The following is a 14626-nucleotide window of genomic DNA, read 5'->3' as shown; positions in this document are numbered from 1 at the left end:
AGTTTCCATCTGAAGGTCACAGCACGAATAAACACATGACACAGTTGACACGTTAAAATATTTGAATGCAGAGTGAAACCAAGAAAAAGCATATTCACTGTTTACAGAGCAGATTTCTGTTTTTAAATCAAACCTACATAATAGTGGAGAAAACAGTAATTACCATTAATCTGACACCAGAAACATTTATTCTAGGACCACTTTTGTTCTCCAAACATCTCATCTGCTGGTTATTAAAGCTTATTTCCATAAAAGAAAAAAATACAATTAAAATGAAACAATAATAAAAAAAAAGAAACAATAAAAAAAAAATAAAAAAGGACTTATACTAAATCTTTCTATTCAAAAATTTTCCCCTTTTATCTAAGAATTGTGATTAAATTCTGCCTATTCAGCCAACTCTTTACTCATTTCATATTTTTGAAGCAAATTTGCAATTTGAGCCTCAAAAAAAAAAAAAAAAAAAAAAACATTTTAATAAAGTGACATAATAAAATTCAACTAGTTGAGCCTTTTCGTCCTCTCCGCTCCCTACTTTGAAGAAAACAGGCCAGTGTCTGAATTTAACACTTTATTTACTTCTTTATTAATCACATATTTAAGTTTCGCTCTTGATTTTCAAGCAGCACAAAATGACAAATTGAGAAACAAAGACAGTAAAAGAAAACGCACAACACAAAAAGACAGCCTTTTCCCCTCCAGTAATGAAGACGGTTGTTTTTTAGAAAAAACACGGCCGTACAGAGGTGGAGCTCGATCCAGACAGCAGAGCATGAAGGTGCAGGTGGACTGAAGACGACAACCACCGCCCTCAGAGAGGCAATAAAGTGATAAATTACACACAAATAAGTGACTGAAAGTACAAAAAACAGCTTTTCCAACAGTGCAGGACGTTTAAAACTAAAACATGATGCTAGTGAGAAGTGCGCCATCGGATACAGTTGAACATAAAACGTTTTAAAGTGCAAATTATAGTAACATGCCCAGGTCAAAGTGTCCAGCTGTCCGACCCGAGGACACGTTCAAGAGCAGCTGGGAATTAAACCCTTTCAGGGCTGAGGGAGAGGAGGAGGAAGACGGGTCCTCCTGGTTCTCTTCAGGTTGCAGCCCTCCGCTCCCACCTCAGAAGAGATCGTGGAGGGGCGGATGTAACTCAGATCAAGGACTAATCACATCCCTGCTGTCGTAGTAAATCTTCAGTTATCTTAAAAAGACCAACGTTCTGGATACTAGAAACTACACAAACGTCACTCCAACACATCAAGAACCAGCAGATTTCAAGGTCCAGACAGTGACGGTGAGTTTACTTGAGGACTGGGGCTGTGGAGACAGATGATCAGTACGGATTCCACAAGAGCTGGTCAGAAAACACAGGAACCTGCTGGTCGTCGGAGCTGAAATCTACGAGAAGACAGGAACAGGGACAGATTGGTGTGATTCAGGTGTTCTGAGCGGACCATGTGACCCGTACCTGACCTCACCTTGAGCATGGTCAGCCTCCAGTAGGAGGCGGAGCCAGTCGTTCATGTTGTCGTTGTCCAGCTGACTCCTGAAGGAGTAACTCAGGCCGGGAGGAGAGCGAAGAGGCCGGTGGCTCGTCTCAGCCTCCTGCCAGGAAATAAAACTGTTTCAAGTGGGCTGTAGCTGTGGCTCATAACAATAATTACTGTTTAAAGCTACAATGTGCAGCTGATCAACGGAGCTGCAGCGGGACCTGCAATCAGCCGACCCAACCTGACGCTGTCAAAACACCCAGTCACTCTCTCTCTTCAGTATTAGTGACTTTAGTGGAGTTACCGGTGACAGTGGTATGGTCCAGGGTCCGGGCAGCACCTGAGATGTCCCAGCCGACGGAGGAGACACTGAGGAGGCTTTAGAAGCTGCTGGAGTGTCCTTCTCTCTCAGCTTCTCTCCTCCGTCCTCACACAGGTCAGAGGTCATCCTCGCCAGCTGGCTCTGCCTGCAGAAAGGCAGAACCTCCAGAAGATCAGGACCATTAATGAAGTACAAGTATCTGAAGCAGGCAGAATAAAATGTATGTGGTAATGAATCAAACATCTCTGGATGTTGAAGTTAAGTCGATCTGAGGACCTGAACCTGGAGCGAACGGCTACTCAACATCTTCTTCTTTCGGCTTTTCCCATCAGGGGTCGCCACAGCGAATCATCCTTTTCCACCTCACTCTATCATGAACATCTTCTACCCTAACACTAGCCAACCTCATGTCCTCTGTTAAGACATCCATATATCTCCTCTTTGGTCGTCCTCTTGCCCTCCTGCCTGGCAGCTCCATCTCCAACATCCTTCTACCAATATACTCACTATCCCTCCTCTGAACATGTCCAAACCATCTCAGTCTGGCCTCTCTGACTTGTCGCTAACACAGACAACGTGAGCCGTCCCTCTGATGTACTCGTTCCTTATTCTGTCTAACCTGGTCACTCCTAAGGAGAACCTCAACATCTTCATCTCTGCTACCTCCATCTCAGCCTCTTGTCTCTGTCTCACTGCTACCGTCTCTAACCCATAGAGCAGAGCTGGTCTCACCACTGTCTTGTAGACCTTTCCTTTGAGTCTTGCTGACACTCTTCTGTCACACAACACTCCTGACACTTTCCTCCACCCGCTCCAACCTGCCTGCACTCTCCTCTTCACCTCTTTTCCACACTCTCCATCACACTGAACTGTTGACCCCAAGTACTTAAACTCTTGCACCTTCTTCACCTCAGCCCCCTGTAACCTAACATTTCTACCTTGATCCGTCTCGTTCAGACACATGTATTCTGTCTTACTACGACTGACCTTCATGCCTCTTCTTTCCAGAGCAAACCTCCACCTTTCCAGCTGTTCCTCCACCTGCTCTCTACTCTCACTGCAAATCACAATGTCATCCGCAAACATCATTGTCCAGGGAGATTCCTGTCTGACCTCATCTGTCAGCCTGTCCATCAACATAGCAAACAAGAAGGGACTCAAAGCTGATCCTTGGTGTAGTCCCACCTCCACCTTGAACTCCTCTGTCTGACCTACAGCACATCTCACCACCGTCATACTTCTCTCATACATGTCCTGAACTAGTCTGACGTACTTCTCTGCCACTCCAGACGACCTCATACAGTACCACAGCTCCTCGAACGGCTACTCAACATGTTGAGGATTAAAGAAACCCGCAACAGTAACATACAGACTGGTCTCCACCTACAGTTGCTCCACTGGGTCCTGTGTGTCGGCGACGTCCGGCTGGTTGTCGGTCGGAGGGTCCCACAGGTGCAGCGCTCGCCTCCACAGACGCACCTGCATGTCCCAGGAGCGCCGGCTGTACTTCCTGTACTTGTTGGGTGTGGACGGGTGGAGCTTAGGGTCCCTCAGGTGCCTGAGGAGCAGGAGAGAGTTTAAAGAGCAGACGAGCGATTCTCTTAAATGTTCAAATTACTGAATCACGATGTCATTAACAAGTCCTCTTATCACGGCCGTGTTCTCACTTGGGAACTTGCTGCAGGTAGTTTTGGTAGCCGCTGGTGTTTTTGCCGTACTGGATCTGTTTCTGCCGCCGCTTCAGAACTGCAGCGTTGGTCTCGGTGTTAGCTGGGTCCGGGAGTCGAGGGTAGCAGCGACCGATCGGGTGCCTGAAGATCAAAGAGTTTTAGATTCTCAGCTCATAATTTAGCAAAGGTTTCAGAAAATGTCTTTTATTCAAAGAGAAAACATCTGTAGTGTTCAAAGTTAATGAGCAGCAGTTTTGACAATTCTGTTTAAAATTAAGAAGAAACTTTGGGTTCTGGATACTTGTGAGGACTTTTCTTACATTTAAGAACAAAGAAAATAAAATCAGCAAATTAATTGGTAATAAAAGTTAGCTGCAGTTATTTCTATCACACTGAACTTGAGTTCAACCTCTTGTCCAGATCGTCTGTGCCCACGGCCACGCTGCTTGTCGACACCTTGAGGATACAGCGCTCCAGGATGGACGGCCTGAAGAAGAAACAAAGCATTGTTTGTTCTCTCCAGGTTCACATGCAGCATTTCTAAACCTTGCACCTGAAACGACTTGTTTTAGTGTTTCTGTTTCTAGATCAACAGTGAGAACTACTAAACTACATCTGTATTGTTAGTGTCTCAGCTCTGATGGAAGATTAAAATAACCTGCGGAGTTTGTTGCTCGCAGCTCGCTCTCTTCCTCGCAAGCCGCTCGCAGGAGGAGGAGACGGGATCGGAGAGACATTACTGTGCAGAGGAGAAAGAATCCATTCATCAGTAAAACCGCTTTTCTCTTTACCCTCGTCTTTCCATACATTCACCCCGTTTTTTTTTTTTTCCCCGTTCTTCTCATCTCTCCATTTTCTCCATCCTGGCATTATTGTTTTTTCATGTTGTTGTAAAGCAGCTTCTTTCAAGCAACACAAACCTTAAATTCTTCATTTTTAAAATCAAGTTTGGTTCTGAGCTCCGATGACATGAACATGATGAAATACTGAAAGTAAAAGAAGCCTTACTTTCTGTTCACCTTCTGTCCATCAGCCTCAGAGTTTATTTCAGTTTGAGAAACATTAATACTCAGTATCCCTTATCAGTTTACCCTTATCACGCTTTTGACACAGAAGGCCACTCCTGGGCCACACTCAAGGGCTTTTAACCCTGAGGGTTCCTGGGAAATAAAAGTACCAGGAACTCGAGACTGGATATCGGTCCACTAGGACAAATGATGGTACAACTCCAGGTCCAGTGCTGTTTAACAGGTGTGTTCCTCACCTGACCAGGCTGTCGTAGACGGAGCTGCAGCCGGGGAGGAGCCACGGCTCAGGGGCAGAACATCCGGAGGAGGTGGAGGCCAACAGCGGGTCAGGGAGGCCGTTCAACATGGCGGTCGACCATCCCTTCACACAAACACACGACCAAGGACTGAAACAGAAACTGAGGATAAAATCAAACCACATTAACATCACGTCAGAGTCGTTTAAAGTTCACATCCACAGTATTATCAGTCTGTAGTGTTTTTAGTACTTTTAGTACTAAACCCCCGCCCCTACCCCCCCACAAGGCCCCCCAACTCCAGCTTTTTCTTTTGTGCCAATGAATTTATTGTTGCTCGGTTTGTCTTCTGAGCTCATATGGAGCAGATGTGTGACCGGTGATGGGACATGACGGGCTCTTCGTGGTCCTGAGGGGCCTCTTGTCATTATGTGTCTCTTAATATATCTGTTGACACATCGTTAGCTCAGTTTACTGAAGAGTTTCTATCCTCACTTTGTCAGAATTACACATTACTAATCCTAATTACAAGAACCCACTGTTAGAAATCCAGACTCTTGTTTTTAGGTTTTCCTCAGGGTTACAGTGATCCAGTGACAGGTGTCTGAACATGGACAGGTGCTGGAACAGGAGCTGCTTTCAGACAATTCAGCAAAATTAATTTTCCAAATGTCAACAAATAAACGTTAAAACACGGAGCTCAATGGTAGAGTACAGGGATCTGACAGCTGCTGAGCTTCCCATCGGTTTCTTTAATTGAAGCCTTTGTGATTTTAAAAACAACTTTGTAGAAAATAAACAAAACTGCTGAGAGAAGAAAAAACGTAGCACTGATTTTTGCGGGCTTTAGGCTCCGTTCTGTCAGATCTGGCAACACGCAGGGACGCTGGTTAAGATTCGTCTTTTTTACCTTTTACCTACCAACCAACTGTTGTTTTACACATTTTATTAAAACTGTAAAAACCTGACGGACAGACCTCGGATTTGTACATTTTGAATTCACAGACAGTTCTCAGACTACCGGCTGGATTATACCGAATGGACGTGTTGCCATTTGAAATAAAACGTAGCTGTGGTTGTTACCGACCTGGAGCAGCGCAGCGGGCTCTGAGCTGCTGTTTCCACTCTGCTGCTTGACATTTTTGCAGGCAGGTTAAGTTTGGCGCCTTCACTTTCTAACGGACAGACGCCATTGTTCCGCTTTTTCAGCTTTTTAATGAGCAGCACCTGAGGGGGGCGGGGCCTGTCAAAGTCCCCTGACTCACCTGGGCTGCATGAGTCGGTCCGCAGGGACTTAAAATGTCTAGATGCTGGAATGTAACTGTGCATTTAATACATTTCCAGGTATCCACTGAAGTATTTCACTTTACTTTGTTGTTACTGCAACAAACGTCACCTGGATTTAATGTCTATCAAATATCTCTCAACCAGGGCTGGAGAGTAACTAGGTACTTTTACTCTTGTACTGTGGATTACTTAAGTCGGTCAATGTGTTGACGCTTACATTTCCATCCTTTTACTGAAGTAAACTGTTGCAGTGCTGTTACTTAACACTAAACTGTTGCATTAGATACTTTTACTTTAAAAAATGTATTCAGGTGTGAAGGCTTTCAGTGACAGTAGAAACAAGCTGCATTTCAAAGTTTATTGTTATTATTTTAAAACTCTAATACAAAATATAATAAATAATTATGTTATTGGTAACTGCCAATAAAAATAACAACATTGTAATAAATGGCTGAAATTAGTCATCATTGATAACCTTTTGGTACTTTTAAGATATTTCATGCTGTTTTTGTATCTTTATTGTAGTAAAGTGTTTCATGCAGGGTTGTTTTGAGTATTTCTACACTGCTGCCTCTATACCTTTACTGGTAAAGGTATAGGTTTCACAAAGGCTGCTTCCTTTTGTGGAACCTGTCGTCCTAATGGTCCTGTTTTTTTTACTTTTCGTTGAAGATAAATGTATTTATCTTACTATAAACTACTTTATTCTACTGAGCAGCTGTGACTATTTCAACTGTTTTTACGCTGAACACCTGGTGGCGCTGCGTCGCTTTCGCGTCGGTTTATAGTCGCTATTAAAGGAAGAAGAAGAGTTTTGCGACAGCCGTATTCTGTAACTAGGTAAACAAAATGGCGTCTGGCAGCGGGGTGAGTTACTGATCTGAACTTCTGTTTTGTGTTAAAATCTAAGGTCAGTTGATTGTAATGTGATTTTATTTGACCAATATATAAATATATTTATATTAGAGATCAGAACGGGTCAGCATGATTTTGTTTAAAGTGTTTAAAAACAGTTTTAAGAGGTCGCATCCGGTGCAGCTGCTAACAGCTAACGGTAGCTGGCCTGCTAACAGAAAACAATGTAAAGGTTTAGAGTTTTATTTTACATGATGCTGCGTTTTCCTAACATTGTTTCACGGTTACAATACACCTCAACGCACGTGTCGATTTATTTGAATCTGTTGTGCTGATGAAAGAGAACAAAGGCTATTTTAAGTGTTAGCATAAGCTCTGCTAGCAGCAGCAGCAACAACAAAAGGCTTTCCGGTCAGACCCCTTCAAAATAAATCTACCGTCCACTATCATGTACTTTAAGACTCGAGTAATTGTTTACGTATGTGTTCAAGCAACGTAAACGGAACTCTCCATTCCTGTTACTTAAACCTATTTTGTTACATCATCTACAGTACCAGTCGAGGTTTTGAATGTCTCCTCATTCAGTCGCTTTAATTAGTTGCATACTGAACATCTCTAAGTTGTGGTATCATGCTAATTCTACATTCTTCAAATTAGCCAGTGTTCAGGAAACAGATGTGTAAAACTTAAACTGTGTATGAACAAAGACAGAGTATTCAGTGTATTCTTGTGGTCAGATTTATAAAGAGGCATGTACACCTGGCTCTGCTTCATAAATCTCAGTCATTGTGGAGTTAAGCGTACATGCACAGAGGCTCAGGGATTCTCACAATTCTCCATAAATGACAGTAGAAACACCTTCAACATCAGCTTAATAGCATCTTATTAGATCTGTTCCAATGAAGGACAGACTGGAAAAAAGGCAGAAGCAGTTTACTGAGAACCATAGAGGTTGTGATCACAACTGACAGCTGTGGGCATCGGCTTCTTCCCAATAACAATTTATCCCATGTAACTGTAAGTCACCAGAGCTTTCATTACTCTTCCTAATTCTTAAATGCCTGACTCTTCACTTTCTCCATCTTCTGTTCCAGTCCAGTAAAAACGACTTCCGTCGGAAGTGGGACAAGGACGAGTATGAGAACCTCGCTCAGAAACGCCTGGCGGAGGAGAGAGAGAAAGATAGGCGAGATGGTGAGAAGATTCAAATACATCTCTTTAAAAAAAAGAGGTTGACCCCTTTTAGACGGGTTTGGTTATTTAGCTGCATTTTAACCAGATAAAGCAACAATAAGCTGCTAACTCCATGTTTCTATATCAGCCCTCAATAATAAAAAATAAACTAGAGACATAAAAAAATGACTGTGAACCATATTAACATATATACAGCTTGTATGTAATTCTGTTTATTTCTGTCTCCTCCAACTGAATCCACACAAACTGTGGTGGATGAAGCCTGTTGGCTCCACCTGAGCTGGACTCATAACAGATATTGATGATAATGAATAATTTTCCCACTGACTGACAAATTATCTTCATCTCTTCTCACTCAGGGAAAACGGCTCCGCCAGTTAAGCGGGACCTCCTGCGACACAGAGACTATAAGGTGGACCTGGAGTCCAAGCTGGGGAAGACCATCGTCATCACTAAGACCACTCCTCAGGCTGAAATGGGCGGGTATGTTCAGTTTGAAACATCTTCTGTTTTGTCATCTGGAAGTGACAGTGTCTTTGGGAGCTTTTTTATAAAAAAATGTAAAAGTTTAAATCATCACATAAAATTTAAAGGAAGTCAGAAACATACAAAAAAGAATAAAAACAGATTCTTCTTCTGTTTCAGTTATTACTGTAATGTCTGTGACTGTGTGGTGAAAGACTCCATCAACTTTCTGGATCACATCAACGGCAAAAAACGTGAGTTCACGTCAGAGACATGATTCTGATGATAAATGGGTTCGTTGTCAGTTTCCATAGTAACTGTGTGTGTTGTGCAGACCAGAGGAACCTGGGCATGTCGATGCGGGTGGAGCGCTCGTCTCTGGATCAGGTGAAGAAACGTTTTGAGGTGAACAAGAAGAAAATGGAAGAGAAGCAAAAGGAGTACGACTTTGAGGAGCGCATGAAGGAGCTGCGGGAGGAGGTGAGGAGGGGAGATTTATAATGTTGTACAATCTGAGACGAAGCACATGTCCAGGTGATAGACTCGGGGGAAATCTGTTCTCCTCAGCTGTTTTATTGTTTTGTAGATTTAATTTTAAATGGATCAAACTGCAGTTTTCTACACACAATAATCCACCTGTGGAAAAATGAACGAATGACGGACATAATTTCGAAAGACACACAGCTTGAGGGTCAAAGGTCAAGTAGACCTCTAAAGTAACAGTTTGTGTCAAGACTCCGATCAGAACCAGGGTCTAAAAACATTTCTAAAGCTCTAGTGGCCTAGTGGCCTCAGTAATTGTTAGGGTTGTCATGATTTGGGAAGAGAGAGCTGTGGCACGAGCCCTCCCTCCCCACCCATGACTCTCATGGTGGAGTCTCACATTAATAAATTCCTGGCGCCTGCAAATTTGAGACAGTGACCCAGACATCTGGCGTTATTTGCTGCTAGACGACCAATCATTGAATCGTAACATTACGTTATTACTGTGTGTTAGTGCTGTGTTCAGGGGCCGTACAGAGTGTAGGTCATCATTGTTTCTGCACAGTAGAAAAAAACACAGAGCTGCTGTTATCACCTGTGTTGTTGTTGTCAGGAGGAGAAGGCAAAGGCCTACAAGAAGGAGAAACAGAAGGAGAGGAAGCGACGAGCGGAAGAAGACGTGGACTTTGAGGAGGATGACGAGATGGCAGCAGTGATGGGTTTCTCGGGCTTTGGCTCATCCAAGAAGAGTCACTGATGACGACCTCACAGCAGGATGGGGATCTGGTTTCTGCTCCAGCCTCTTCGGTCAGGTGGAGTTTCAGACCAGAATCAGACTCTAAACACGAGACGGAGGAATCCTGCTGCAGGATGTGGTCATTACTCCACGGCCCCTTTCAGTGTCCTGGATCAGATGTTTTATTTAGAACCAGGCTCTTATTTTGGTAGTTTTCTTCATCCTGTCAGTTCTGATCACTTTGAATCCAGAAGCTTACTGTCAGAGATAAAATGATGTTTGTTCAGTAAACACATCAGGTCAAAGGTGAATTTGAAAGGTTTCAGCTGAAGCTGTTGAATGAAACATTGTCAGAACTGAGAGAAACGATGGACAGACACAGAAATGAGACCAAAAAATAAAACTGCAGAACTTTCCTTTAAGTTGCTAAAAAACTAAAACAAAAAAACCTTCAGTTCTTTGAGCTTTTCATCTTCTTTCCAGCATAAACACAAAAATTTTACAAGTTAAACAAGTTTGGACACAAAGATTCCCAATAAGATCATTTTAATTTGTAAAGTTTAAAATTTGTGTCAAACGTAAATAAAGAGGGAATAACGCACACCAACTGAATTTAGATGTGTTGATTTTGACATCAAGAAGAAAGAAAAGCTCAAAAAGCTGCAGTTTTTGTTTTGATTTTCCACGTCTGTTGCACGTTATGATTTTAATAAACAGTTTTTTTGTTTTTGGTTTGTAACTCTTTGTTTTCTGATCTATGAGCTGCTACGTTGCTACAGGCCGGAGCTCGACTTTTAACCTCCAGGAAGGTGTCAGGATTTTCCTCCTTTCTAGTCTTCAGTATTTGTCTGCAACCAGGTTCTGTATTTACTGGTTTGCACAGTAAATAATTCAGTTATTTTAACATGTATCAGTTTTATACAGAATTTTGAAAAAGCTTTTATAAGAACCTTAAGAAAATGATATGACATCATGATAACAAAAAAATAATCCTTCATATTTATTGCAGCTGTTCAACAGTCAACACTTGAGTTGAGAAGTTGAATGATAAACGATGTGTAGATATGAATTATACAGAACTGAACCTAAATTTAACCTGATTATTAAAACAGTGAAAGATGAAGACGTTCAGATTCTGGCAGAACATGAATAAAATTTGAATTTACTTTGGAAATAATTCTGAACAGTCTGAGGTAGTGACGAACATTCAAACATAATTCTATAAATAAACATATGCGTCAGTAATTTATTAATGCTGAGAGCAGATGTCATTAAAAGAGGAAACAATGGTTTGTGACTCATCTGTGAAGCCTTCAGACTGAATTAACACGACAAACTGCAGACGTCAGATTCTGTGCTTCATTAAACACTGATGCAGCGAAGCTCCCCTCTCACCATCAGACACGATTATTAGTTGATTATTTGAAGGTTTAAACACTCAGGTTGGGAGGTTTTTGCTTTTCTGACAGCTGAGGGAGGACAACAGTAGAAGTTTGGTCATTATAGGACAGTCACAGCACAGTGATGCAGAATAATGTGTGTATGATAAAAGACAGTGTGACAACATACATCAAACACAAAGACGTCCTACAGGCCGTACATCAATGCTGTGCAGAAACGCCGCGTTACAGCATTGTCTTTCAGGAAACTTGGGCTCCTCCGTACCAAAAACCATTCAGACAACAGTGTCTCTAGTATTTTTGCAAAAATAAGGTTTCCCAAATTAAAATGATTATTTTGTTGTAAATTTAATTTAATTCTGGAACTTGGACACATCACCAGCATGTTGTGCAGAGGCCGAGAAGGAAGTGATAACAGCTGCAGCAAAGAGCAGACGGATCAGGAACCAGTTTGTTTTGAAGCTGCTCATTCTTCACACCTTGAGGTGGCATCATAATCAACAAATACAGAGTTTATCTGTTTCGCATTGTTTTTGGGGGAAAATTGATCCTTTTACTAAACTAAAAATAACTTTTAGAACCATCGAGTCATCAGATAAACTCTGATACTCTGAGTTATTTCCTGCAGTGGAGAAATTCATTCAGTAAAAGTACAAACACCACAATGTGGAAATACTCCACAACAAGTAAAAGTCAGAAGAGGTAAATGTTTAAAAGTAAAATCTACTGTAATATTATCACTCGTGTATTAAGCAGTACTTCCCTTATTTACCTACTGATTAATTACAAATTAATACGCTGATTATTTTCTCAATGTTTCATAAATTGTCCAGTTTGTCACCGTGACGCCAAACCTCAATTTTTAAAGTCAAAACTGTTGAGAGCAAAAGCCACAGATCCAGGAACCGTGAAACATCTGGTGTTTTTGCATAAATAAGAAAGAAAAACTTCACCACCTGGATTTCACAGAGTATTTGGCTTCTTCTTATTTTATAAACTCTTCGTATGAATCATTGATTTGTAAGATAAACGTAGCAGAGCAAAAACTACATCCCATCATTACATGGCCTGAAGAAAACGCTGTCACCCGAAGTACCTTAAATACAAAGATCTTCTGCACAGGAAGATGCTCTACTGTGTAACACCGCTGTGCAATGTTTACAGAGATCTAATAAATCCGACAGAGTGAACATCTGCTCATGAAGAATAATGACTGAATGTGTCAGATACATATTTAATCAACCTTTAGGTAAATGAAAGGAGCTGATCAGCAGATAATTGCTAATAATAGGTCTAAGTTATTAGTTGCTGGTTGATGTTGAGAAATAAATGACCGTTATCTCTGCAGTGACGTCATCACAGAACAGAAAAGAGCAGAAACTTTACAGACAAGTGAAGTCTCAACGTTAATATCATAAAGTCAGAGTCAAAGCTTTAAAAAGAATCTGTTTGTCTTTAAACCTTCATGTTTTCAGTTCCAGCTGCTTGTTTCTGACTGTGCACGACAGCTGTGGGATGATGAAACAGGAAAATATCTCAAAAAGTGTTTCTGTGCTTTAAGTTTTCAGATGTGGACACATGATGTAGGTCACTTCAACAAAAATTTCCATTACAACATGTCACATTGTGGTTTATTTACTGCCGCTGACTAATCTTTATCAGTGTTAACCACAAATGATTCTGCAGATAAGTTAATCTGTAAAACATCTTCAGTGCGTTTTCACGCTAACACAAAGCAGCAAATAATCCAATAGTTTTGGGATATTTTTGCTTGTAAAATGACTCAAAATGAAGTTAATTGCTAATTAATAATATTTCTATAGCGTAACGTTGCAGCTGTGTTGTCTTTGTGAGGATCCTGTCAAACTGTGTTTTAAAACTGCTGAACTGGGAAAATTACAGGGGACATTTTTTGGGGATGTTGAGAGTTTTAGTTTCTCTCGGTTGTGAGTGAAGTTGTGTTGAGTGTTTCTTTTTTTGATGCAGCAGTGAGAGACCCAGTTTGATCAACAGGAAGTAGAAGAGGAAGTTTGCTTTCTTCTCTCGCAACACTTTGCTGATTAATGACCAGACCGAGGCGCCTCACAAACAGCAGCACTAATCTCGTCCATCATGTTTTCCTATTTCTGAACAGACACATTCACAGTCACTCAGATCCAAAAGTAGTTGGAGAGAATAGTAGTTTTAGCTTTGATATATATTGTATGTTTCCATTTTCATTCATATATTTCTTGCTTTACTTTACTTTGACATCACACATTAATAAACATCATTGCAAATGTGCCAGAGTTAGTGTCACGCTTATAAAAAATCAAACAGAAGATCAGACACATTATTAAAAGTCGTCTCCAAAATATAAACAAAAACTGTACAAGACTAAAGACATAAAAGAATAAATACATAGAATACCAATAATAATAATAAGAATAAAACACTGACACTGGAGTACTGGTCTCAATATAATAAAAATGCTTTAAGAAAATAACAAATGACAAACAACAAACTCTCAGGGATACTGAACGTAGTTTTAGCTCATTCATAAGTCGTCAGAGGTGATTTCACATGTTTAGAATCACCAAAAGAAATCCATCACAGAGATCAGGAACATTATAAGTTATTAAATCGACTAGTTGGTAAATTCTTAACAGAGAAAACAACCATGATGGAAAAACCTTTGACAGCTGTCACAGCACAGCTGAATCTTTGTTAGGTTTAGTCTTAGGTTTAATTCATGATTTTTGATTTTTGAAGTCTAATCAATATTCAATGTTTGATTAATGCTTAATATACTAAATTAACTCCATATGTGCTGGACATCCTGTTATCCGTTATCATCTTGTAACTTGTTTCTATGTGTTTTTTTTTTTTATTATTATCTGACTGTTTTGTTGCTAATATGTTTATAAAAATAATTTCTTGTGTTTTTGTAGAGGAATGATTATCAATGCGTTGTACAGCTGCTCCGGATCATCTGCAATGGTTCAAACTCACTGTTGAGACTAGTTAGTTTTAGAATATGGAGGAAAAACAAGACATATTAATTATGTTCTGTGTTATAATGTGTTTTTCCTCTTCTCCTGAACTATTTTAATATTTATGATGAATGGAAGATGCATGTGAGAGGGCCCGAAGAGCTGGAGTGACAGTTTCTAATTAGCATTTTCATGCTGCAGTGGCACTGTTACGATCATCTGCCACCGCTGCTTCTGCATGTGGGCATTTATTTTTATAAAGCATGCACCTTGTTCATATGTCTCTGAATCACCAGGATGAGTTTCTGAAGAACCCACTGTGAACGACGGAGGAGGAAGGAGATGAGGGGTTTTCCTATGACGCTCTTAGAAACAGATGAGTTAAATAACTGTGGGGCAGGAGCTGATACTGAAAACCAAAGTGAAGCAGATGAAGTTGGAAAGTTCGAATCTCAGCACAGCCCCATTCAGGCAGGATGATCACA

At 40.9% G+C, this 14626-nt stretch overlaps 2 protein-coding genes across 3 annotated transcripts; one reads left to right on the top strand and one right to left on the bottom strand.

Moving 5' to 3' along the window:
• Window positions 1–555: 555 nt before the first annotated feature.
• slbp2 (stem-loop binding protein 2) lies at window positions 556–5927 on the bottom strand. 2 transcript variants are annotated; one of them, XM_026357534.1, is made up of 9 exons: window positions 5837–5927; window positions 4750–4911; window positions 4144–4224; window positions 3895–3972; window positions 3483–3626; window positions 3203–3373; window positions 1798–1960; window positions 1482–1608; window positions 556–1401 (listed from the first exon to the last, which is right to left on the bottom strand). In XM_026357534.1, the coding sequence occupies exons 1-9, from the start codon at window positions 5887–5889 to the stop codon at window positions 1337–1339; spliced, it is 1044 nt and encodes a 347-aa protein (XP_026213319.1). In that variant the 5' UTR covers window positions 5890–5927; the 3' UTR covers window positions 556–1336. The 2 variants fall into 2 exon arrangements, with proteins under 2 accessions (XP_026213319.1, XP_026213320.1); XM_026357535.1 differs by having other exon boundaries at window positions 4750–4899.
• A 908-nt stretch (window positions 5928–6835) lies between these two features.
• On the top strand, window positions 6836–10508 carry zmat2 (zinc finger, matrin-type 2). The gene is made up of 6 exons (XM_026357575.1): window positions 6836–6903; window positions 7986–8085; window positions 8445–8568; window positions 8731–8804; window positions 8885–9030; window positions 9647–10508. The coding sequence occupies exons 1-6, from the start codon at window positions 6886–6888 to the stop codon at window positions 9788–9790; spliced, it is 606 nt and encodes a 201-aa protein (XP_026213360.1). The 5' UTR covers window positions 6836–6885; the 3' UTR covers window positions 9791–10508.
• Window positions 10509–14626: the final 4118 nt, after the last annotated feature.

This window comes from Anabas testudineus, chromosome 10 (genome assembly GCF_900324465.2).
Source record: "Anabas testudineus chromosome 10, fAnaTes1.2, whole genome shotgun sequence".
Classification (NCBI taxonomy): domain Eukaryota; kingdom Metazoa; phylum Chordata; class Actinopteri; order Anabantiformes; family Anabantidae; genus Anabas; species Anabas testudineus.
Note: the sequence above shows the minus strand (reverse complement) of the source record. Positions and strands in the feature narration are given on the sequence as shown.